Source organism: Triticum aestivum, chromosome 5B (assembly GCF_018294505.1).
Source record: "Triticum aestivum cultivar Chinese Spring chromosome 5B, IWGSC CS RefSeq v2.1, whole genome shotgun sequence".
NCBI lineage: Eukaryota > Viridiplantae > Streptophyta > Magnoliopsida > Poales > Poaceae > Triticum > Triticum aestivum.
In genome coordinates, this window is record NC_057807.1 from 319,585,287 (window position 1) to 319,595,108 (window position 9,822).

General features: G+C 51.2%; 1 protein-coding gene across 1 annotated transcript; it reads left to right on the top strand.

The window, feature by feature from the left end:
• The first annotated feature begins 3,987 nt into the window (after window positions 1-3,987).
• On the top strand, window positions 3,988-4,823 carry LOC123116045 (dirigent protein 22). Its single transcript, XM_044537055.1, has one exon. It carries the CDS (start codon window positions 4,006-4,008, stop codon window positions 4,546-4,548), a length of 543 nt encoding a protein of 180 aa, XP_044392990.1. The 5' UTR covers window positions 3,988-4,005; the 3' UTR covers window positions 4,549-4,823.
• Window positions 4,824-9,822: the final 4,999 nt, after the last annotated feature.

Sequence of the window (9,822 nt, forward strand, 5' to 3'; positions counted from 1 at the left end):
AGTCCTGGATTAGGAGGTATCCGGACAGCCGGACTGTATGCTTTGTCCGGACTGATGGAGCGTGAAGATACAAGACTCAAGACTCCGTCCCGTGTCCGGATGGGACTCTCCTTTGCGTGGAAGACAAGCTTGGTGATCCGGGTGTTATATTTCCTTCCTTGTAACCGACTTCGTGTAAACCCTAGCCCTCTCCGGTGTCTATATAAACCGGAGAGGTTGGTCCTTAGAAGGCCGATCACAATCATAATCATTATAGGCTAGCTCCTAGGGTTTAGCCTTTACTATCTCGTGGTAGATCTACTCTTGTACTACTCATACCATCAATATCAATCAAGCAGGAAGTAGGGTTTTACCTCCATCGAGAGGGCCCGAACCTGGGCAAACATTGTGTCCCTTGCTTCCTGTTACCATCAGCCTAAGACGCACAGATCGGGACCCCCTACCCGAGATCCGCCGGTTTTGACACCGACAGTGCCCGCTGTAGCAGTGGAGCCATCCATGTGGGCTGGCATCCAAGGTTCGAGCCACTACCAACCCTCTGCATCACGGTGCACTAACCAAAGTACGAGCAGAAGTCATTCCTTCTATTCCTAGCCTAGCATCAACCACTAGGTGTGACCCAATGCCTCCACCGTAGAAAGCGCCAGCACATGCCTCTCCAAACAGTCCCGATGAACTAGGGAGACACAACACAATGATTATCGATGGACACCTTCAGGTAAGCACTGGACCGAGCCCTCTGGTCTGCAGCCTATTCGTCAACCACGTCAGGTCATTGCCATCACCCTGCGCCACCCCCCATGGCCGGATCCCCAAATTGGGATCCCCCAAACGCCACACACACCCACCAGAGATCGCCCGTGCATAGCCACCACACAACAAGCACTCTCCCCATGTCATCATCGCCCACCCTCGAGCGGACGTTGCTGCCACCTGCGCCTGCTACCGCCCAAGGCGCCCATGCCCGACTAGGCCGTCTCGCACCAGCCTTCACAGACCAAGCAAAGGGGAGGAGATTCCCGCCGCCATTTGGGCTTTGCCTAGCGGCGGCGAGGGGAGAGGTGTTGTTGGGGGTTATTAGTCCGTCTCCATGGACTTTGGTCCATATCGCTCATTAATTCCTATTCCTACGGATGTACGTCAGGTGTAGAACTGCACGCACTAGTTAGTTCACCCAAAAGCTCAAGCTGATGGGGGAACGGTGGGCTATGCATTTATACGTCAACACTCCCCTCACGTGTGGCTCCCGAAGGCCTAAACATGGACTAAAAGTGGGCTGCAATTTAATTGCGCCAGCCGGGTCTTGAACTAAAGACCTCTTAGCTCTGATACCATGTAGAACTGCATGCGCCAGTCAGTTCACCCAAAAGCTCGAACTATGGGAGAGGGTCGTACATTATACTTCAACACTCCCCCTCACGTCTATGCTCCTTTGGAGTTTATGACGTGGGCAGCAAAAGCGGGGGCAGGCCCCAACTATTTATTGTGTTTATCGGGTTTTGAACCCTGAACCTCTTGGTTGTAAGTTTATGTACCTAACCAGTTCATTCATACGCTCAAGCTATGGGAGAGGGCCGAACATTATACTCCAAGACTCCCCCTCACGTCTATGCTTCTTTGGAGTTTATGATGTGGGTAGCGGAAGCAGGGGCAGGCTGCAACCAACTGATCCAAAGGTCTGAAATGATGGAGAGAGCCAGGAAATGTACTTCAACACCCCCCCCTCACGTCTAGGCTTATTTAGTCTTTAGACGCGAGATTTATGTAGGCCGCAAAATCTTTTTTTAATACTACTTTGGTAGAGTATTACTCAAGACCTCCTGGTTCGGATACCATGTTAAATTAATGCTCTGGCCAACTCATTCAAAAGTCCGAACCACGAGAGAGGGCCGAACATTATACTTCAACATCGATGAAGAAAACATGGTAGCGGGAGCGGACAGAGATGTAGTCCTCCAGTGGCGAGTAGTTGTGACGAGCTAAATACTTTTTTTATAATGGGAATATATTAATATCACGGATACCAACTATAGCCAGCCTCTGCAACTACCCTAAATGCATTAGGATGCATACAGCTAAAAAGAAGAATCTAGAAAAGGAAAAGCCTTGCTACAGAGTTCCAGTCCTTACGGCAGCAGTACAACCACCACCAAAACAACACATCAAGTCCAAGTTCTCCAAAAACAACGCCTCAAAGAAAGAAATAGTGCACAAGCACCGTCGTCGCCCGATCGTAGATCTGGGGTTTTCACCCTGAAGATAGTACCAACTCTCAAAACAATGCCTTCAACAAGGTCCTTCCCAGGCACAACCAACTAAGCCATACCTTGGATTTTCACCTTGAGAGGTAAGACTTTGAACTGCACCTGTGTTGTCGCCCCCACTTACATACTGATGCTGCAAAATCCAAAACTCCAAGCAAGTTCTTCATCGCCACAAAGGCTCCAATCACCATTACTAGTCCTCCAATCTTGGGTTCCGTGACATTCTCCTCTGACTTCAGCATGGAATTAAACATATCCCATGATGGCAACAGATAGCAGAGCTTCGCACTGCTCCCTCCTTAACGGGGAACCAGTGGGCACGACTGAATCCCATCTGATCCAGCAATTTCCACAGATAACACACCCATAAGAGTTCGCTGGCAGAGCCTTCTGGAACCCGACACTCCGACCAGCTCAAGAAGGACAGGCGTCAGACAGATCTTCGTCTTGTCACGTGAGGAACCCTAGGACCGCCCCCTTGATTCAGACTGAGCTCGCGGCCCCCACACTGCCGCGGCACCCCGGATCAAATCAGAGGGATCGGTAGGCACCAGCATCTCGACCGACGACCCAGGGATGCGCGGATTTCAACGGGAGCAGCAGGGGCGCCGAGAAAAGGCACCTTGCCGGTAGCCAATGGCGCGCCGCCGCGCCATGGAGGAGCAGACCACGCATCGCCGCACCGTCTGAGCAAAGCACCAACACCATGGTCGGCCGCCGCCTCGGCCTTGAATCTGAGGGGAAAACGCCGCGCCGCGAGAGAGAGCTCGCACCGCCTCCGCCGTCCGCGGCACGGCCTTAGCCGGGTCGCCTCCAACGACGATGGCGAGAGGGGGAGGGGGGCTTGCGGTGGCCGGCGGCTGGGTCTCCCCATGTCGCCCGAGTCCATGGCCACAATTTCGTCATGTGGACATGTTCAGAATGAAGCACAAGTACTTCATCCTTCCGGAAATACTTGTCCTCAAAATGGTTGTATATAGACTTATTTTAGTACAAGTATTTCCGGACGGAGGAAGTAGTATATAGTATATTTTTTCTGCGGCATCTTTTCACTGGTCTTGCTCTCTGTTTTGATCCAGAAAACAACGACGGAAACAAAAGATTCGGGGCCTGGCACGACACCTCACTGTCACTGACGTGCCTTGTGCACATGCGTCTGTTCGCTGGATCCTCCCATGGTACAATGGCATGCAAAGAAGGCAAATGACAAGAAGACGCGCATCACCAGACAAATTACTGAACAGATTATCAACTGTACTCGCCATCAGTTACGTACGTACCATGCATTTGGTGCCATGAACATCTTACAAGTTACAATCACATCATTTACGTACCCATTTTGTTGGAGATTAACATGCAAGTGAAATATGGTCGTTCGTAGATCTCGATCTAGAGACAATACTGACAAGACAGCTCACCCAACTGCACTCCGATCTACGGCCAGCAATGCAAGGGCACCGACGCATCCACCGTTCTTTCGTGCATGCAATGTACATACAAACGTTCTTCGTTGTTTCTTGAGAGGCATCAACCAATTTTTTGTTCTACATTTTGTGCAAATAATCGAATGCGACAATTAAAAACCTGACGTGCACAGCGCAATTGGATCGACAAATAATACACCTCATGTCCATTATCAAGGACCAACCAAGGGACCATGGACCCGCAAATCTCCAGTACCACAAATGCAAATCTACTGTTTCTGTATATAAACAACAAACCCAAACGTGCTGCATCAGCTATGATACGTACTAGCAAGCGCTGTTGTCTTCCGCTCATCCCGGCCATGGCTTGCTTCAATCTCAACCCCACGTCCTTCGCGCTCGCCGCAGCCGTCGCCATCATCCTGGCGGTGGCCTCGCCGCGGCCGGCGGCCGGGGCGTCGGCGCACCTGCACGTGTACATGCACGACGTGATGGGCGACAGCGCGATGATGGTGGTGCGCGGCCCGCGGGGCAACTTCGGCAACACGGTGGTGATGGACGACGTGCTGACGGAGGGCACGTCGGCGTCGTCGGCCGCCGTGGGGCGCGCGCAGGGGCAGTACATCGTCGCCTCCTCCAAGGGGGGGTTCGAGCTGATGGTGACCATGAACGTGGTGCTCACGTCGGGGGCCTACACGGGGAGCTCGGTGACCGTGATGGGGCGCGACGACACCGGCGTGGCGGTGCGCGAGCTGGCGGTGGTCGGCGGCACGGGGCAGTTCCGGATGGCGAAAGGCTACGTGCTGTGGAAGACCGTCCGCCCCGACCTGCTGGAGCTCGACATCTTCGTCAACCCATGAGCCACTGCCCACTGCCCACTCGGCCGACTCAGCGTGCATGCATGCGTCGGTGACTGCTGGCAGCATCGCATAAGTGTTGCGCGCGGTCGTTCAAAATAAAATGAGTGTTGCACCTTGTGTTACAAAGCGCTACGTGGATGTTTGTGATAGTATTATTTTTTGTGTTTCTTATCTTGTCATTCTTCTGTTGGTCTAAGTGCAACGGATTGTGAGCACCTGTCATATGTGGATGCTGCTCGTTTAAATTGAATAAACATTTTGCAACTATACAATAATAATCAAGAAAATAAATCATAGCTTTTTTTTTAGTTTTAGTTCTCATATTATTACTCTAATTCATGTTTCATCCAATCAGTTCTCATTGCCCCTAAAAAGGATGGCGAGTACACGCCGCCTTGAGGCTTTGTCGCGCGAGAGTGCCATCCGACTTGTTTGTTTCACGCCTGCCTTGCTCCAGCCGCGGCGATATCTCCCTAGCACGCTTTGCGCCATCCGATATTGGTGGTTACCCCGCACCTGACCGCTTTTCCTCTGGGATCCTCAATGCATGTGATATGATTGCGGATCTACGAGGAGGTACGTCCGTCCTATTTCAATTCTTCGGGTGGGTCGCGGGTGTGCCCGGGGCCACCTTCCTGTGGGGTTATCGTCACGCTCGCGCGCGCCATATTGCGTGTTGCGCCGCCCGTGACATGTGAGCCTGGGCCAGGTTGGCAGTGTCGCTCGCCCCTACGGGGCTGCGTCGCTCGCGTTAGCCAGGCACACGCGTGCACCCGGTTCACCTCCTGGCGAACTGTTTCCTTCGCCCGGCCTGGGTACGCGCGGCGCGGCGTTGTTTGTTTCCCGCTTGGTTGTTTCGTTCGCGCGAGCTGGCCCAGGGTGTGAGCAATGGAACCGGTCGTCGAGGCTGCCCCGTGAGGGGATGGACGGGGACGGTGCTTGGCTTGTGTGGGTGGGGGTGTGTCGAGTCGGGGTGCTACCTGGGTGTTTCAATCTTTTATCAGAAAAGGCTTTCGCCCCACTTTATAAATAAAGCAAACCTCCGGGCACAAGGTTCAACAGGGTATCAACAAACGGATACACACACAGCCACCGCATGAAGAGTCTCACAATACAGCAAACACATGCACATACCCCACACAAATAAGGTTCTACTGAGGGCACAGCTCAACAAGCCCAGCAAACATAAAAATGACGCACACAAACACAAGCGGCGGCGTGAGTGGAGAAGATCTGGTCCGGCTCCGGTGGTGGGGAGGGAGCCGCGGTGCTAGACGGAGAGCCATCACGCGAAGCTGGGACATGATGTGTATGAGTGTGTACGAGCCGTCGCCGTTCCTGCCTTGATGTTGTATGAATTGATCCCAATGGCACATCCTGGTTTGCCAAGCTTTGCCTTATAATATGGCCCAGAATTTTTCTCGAGAAAAATTTCAATCTATTTATTCTCAATCATGGCAGTATAAGAAACACCAAAGATAATAAAAATTACAATTAGGTCTGTGGACCACCTGGCGACGACTACAAGCACTGGAGCGAGCCGAAGGTGCGCCGCCGTCATCGCCCCTCCTTCACCGGAGCCGGGCAAACCTTATTGTAGTATACAGTCGGAAAGTGGTTGTGTTAATGCCCCATAAAACCAGCGCACAAAAGCAACTACCATCGCCGATGAAGAAAGTCGTAAATTGAAAGGATCAAACCTGTAAACGCCCAAACGAAGACGAACGAAAACCGGATCCAAACATATCCACCGATGACCATGACCGACCGAATCCCGTAAGATCCGACGAAGGCACGCCTCTACACACCCTCTAATGAAGCTAGACGCACCATTGGGGTCGGGGATATAACCTGGAGGACATTATTCCTACTGAGGAGCATCATCGCTGCCACACAGCCCCACCCAAGACGCTGAACCTAACATGAACGAGAACGCCCCCGCCCCTCCCTCCCCCCTTCCCCCCGACGTGAGATGCTGAGGTCCTCTGCACCTCCATGGCCCAAAGGCCCTCAGAGATGAGGCAGACCAGTGGTGGCGTCGACGGGAGGAGGAGGAAAGCTTTTCTTGTGAGGGAGGAAAGGACCTATAGTCTATCACTTCATAAAGTTGCTAAAGCTATAAACAATATGGCCCAAAATTTCATAGGATGAATAATGCTAGGCGATCAAAACTACTATAGTTCCGTGGAACACTGCAGGTTTATTCAGGATGTTGTGCATTGATATTTTTTCAGCAGAACATTGCAGGTTTATTAGTTTCATTTTCCTTTTGGATATAAATTAACAGAGCTCTCTTTGGCAATACCTGTTTTTTCAAAACAAAGGAAAAGAAAAAAGAGGAATACCCACCGTCGCCACCATGGTGCCCGCTGTAGCAGTGGAGCCATCCATGCGGACTGGCATCCAAGGTTCGAGCCATTGCCAACCCTCTGCGTCACGGCGCGCCAACCAAAGTACGAGCAGAAGTCCTTCCTTCTATTCCTAGCCTGGCATCAACCACTAGGTGTGGACCCAATGCCTCCACCGTAGAAAGTGCTCGCATGTGCCTCTCCAAGCAGTTCTGATGGACTAGGGGGACACAACATGATGACTATCGATGACCACCTTCGGGGAAGCACTGGACCAAGCCCTCTGGTCCGCAGCCTATTCGGCAACCACGTTGGGTCACCGCCATCAACCCGTGCCACCCCCCATGGCCAGGGCCCCAAATCGGGATCTGATGTCTACTACGCAATCTTCTTCTTGTAGACATTGTTGGGCCTTCAAGTGCAGAGGTTTGTAGGACAGTAGCAAATGTCCCTCAAGTGGATGACCTAAGGTTTATCAATCCGTGGGAGGCGTAGGATGAAGATGGTCTCTCTCAAACAACCCTGCAACCGAATAACAAAGAGTCTCTTGTGTCCCTAACACACCCAATACAATGGTAAATTGTATAGGTGCACTAGTTCGGCGAAGAGATGGTGATACAAGTGCAATATGGATGATAGATATAGGTTTTTGTAATCTGAAAATATAAAAACAGCAAGGAAACAAGTGGTAAAAGTGAGCGTAAACTGTATTGCAATGCTAGGAAACAAGGCCTAGGGTTCATACTTTCACTAGTGCAAGTTCTCTCAACAATAATAACATAACTGAATCATATAACTATCCCTCAACATGCAACAAAGAGTCACTCCAAAGTCATTAATAGCGGAGAACAAACGAAGAGATTATTGTAGGGTACGAAACCACCTCAAAGTTATCCTTTCTGATCGATCTATTCAAGCGTCCGTAGTAAAATAACACGAAGCTATTCTTTCCGTTCGATCTATCATAGAGTTCGTACTATAATAACACCTTAAGACACAAATCAACCAAAACCCTAATATCACCTAGATACTCCAATGTCACCTCAAGTATCCGTGGGCATGATTATACGATATGCATCACACAATCTCAGATTCATCTATTCAACCAACACAAAGTACTTCAAAGAGTGCCCCAAAGTTTCTACCGAAGAGTCAAGACAAAAGCGTGTGCCAACCCCTATGCATCAGTTCACAAGGTTACTGAACCCTCAAGTTGATCACCAAAACGTACATCAAGTAGATCATGTGAATATTCCATTGTCACCACAGATAAGCACATGCAAGACATACATCAAGTGTTTTCAAATCCTTAAAGACTCAATCCGATAAGATGACTTCAAACTAAAACTCAATCCATTACAAGAGAGTAGAGGGGGAGAAACATCATAAGACCCAACTATAATAGCAAAGCTCGTGATACATCAAGATCGTGCTGAATCAAGAACACGAGAGAGAGAGAGAGAGAGGGAGAGAGAGAGAGAGATCAAACACATAGCTACTGGTACATACCCTCAGCCCCGAGGGTGAACTACTCCCTCCTCATCATGGAGAGCGTCGGGATGATGAAGATGGCCACCGGTGATGGATCCCCCTCCGGTAGGGTGCCGGAACAGGGTCCCGATTGGTTTTTGGTGGCTACAGAGGCTTGCGGCGGCGGAACTCCCGATCTATATTGCTCCTCGAAGTTTTTGGGGTATATGGATATATATAGGCGAAAGAAGTCGGTCAGCGGAGCCACGAGGGGCCCACGAGGGTGGGGGCACGCCTAGGGGGTACGGCGCGCTCTGGACCCTCGTGGCTTCCCACTACTAGGGAAAAGCCTATACACAGAATCTTATCAGCAGCGCGCTTCAAAATAACTCGCTACTGCTAACTAGCAGTAGCGCGCCCAGACGAAACTCGCTGCTGAAACAAATATAGCAGTGGCGCGTCCTCTCAAAGACGCGCTGCTGCTATAATTCCCACGAGGCCGCCGCGAGGCTAGTTATAGCAGCAACGCGTTATAGCGAAGCGCGCTACTGCTACGTAGCATAGTAGCAGCGCATTTCTCAGATAAGCGCTACTGCTAAGTTTCCTACAAAAATTTAGTCCCACCTCGCTCCGTGAAGAGAGTTTCTACCACCTTAAATATGTTACTTCTCAAACTTTGACAAGCACTTGATCTCCATTGAACTCTATGTGTAGAATTTGTGGCTGCAATATGAGTCTTCACCTGTTCCTAAACCGGTGAGGACTCATATTGACAAATCAGATTGTACACAAAAAGATCGTTGATGATCAATGTATTTTTGATATATTGAACAAAGTCTATTTTTACATGCTGACACGTAGCAGTAGCGCTTTATTGTGAAAGGCGCTGCTGCTAGATAGCTTAGCAGTAGCGTCTTTTCCTAAAGCGCGCTACTGCTAAGCCATTCATCTCCCCATCTCCTCTATTCCGATCCACTCACACAGCCACTCAATCCTCTCCGTCTGCACCGCGCGCCGGTCCACCCCCATCGCCCCTCCTCCGTGTGCGCCGCGCGCCGTCACCTCCTCCTCCTTGCTGGACTCGGTACCGGCCTCCTCCTTCATCCTCCCTCTCCACTCGCCGCTAGCCGGCCCCTCCTCGCTCCGCCTTCCTCCCCCGTCCTCCCTCAACTAGCCGCGCCGGCCGGCCCCTCCTCGCTCCGCCTTCCTCCTCCGTCCTTCCTCAATTGGCCGCGTCGGCTGGCCCCTCCTCGCTCCGCCTTCCTCCTTCGTCCTCCCTCAACTGGCCGCGCCGGCCGGCCCCTCCTCGCTCCGCCTTCCTCCTCCATCCTACTCTCTTCTCCCTCCTCGAGTCGCCCCTCCTTCTCCCTCCTGCTCATATGCAACATTTTTATTTAGTTGATATAATTTAGTTGATTTAGTAGGCTAGTTGATTTAGTTGACTTAGAACATTTTG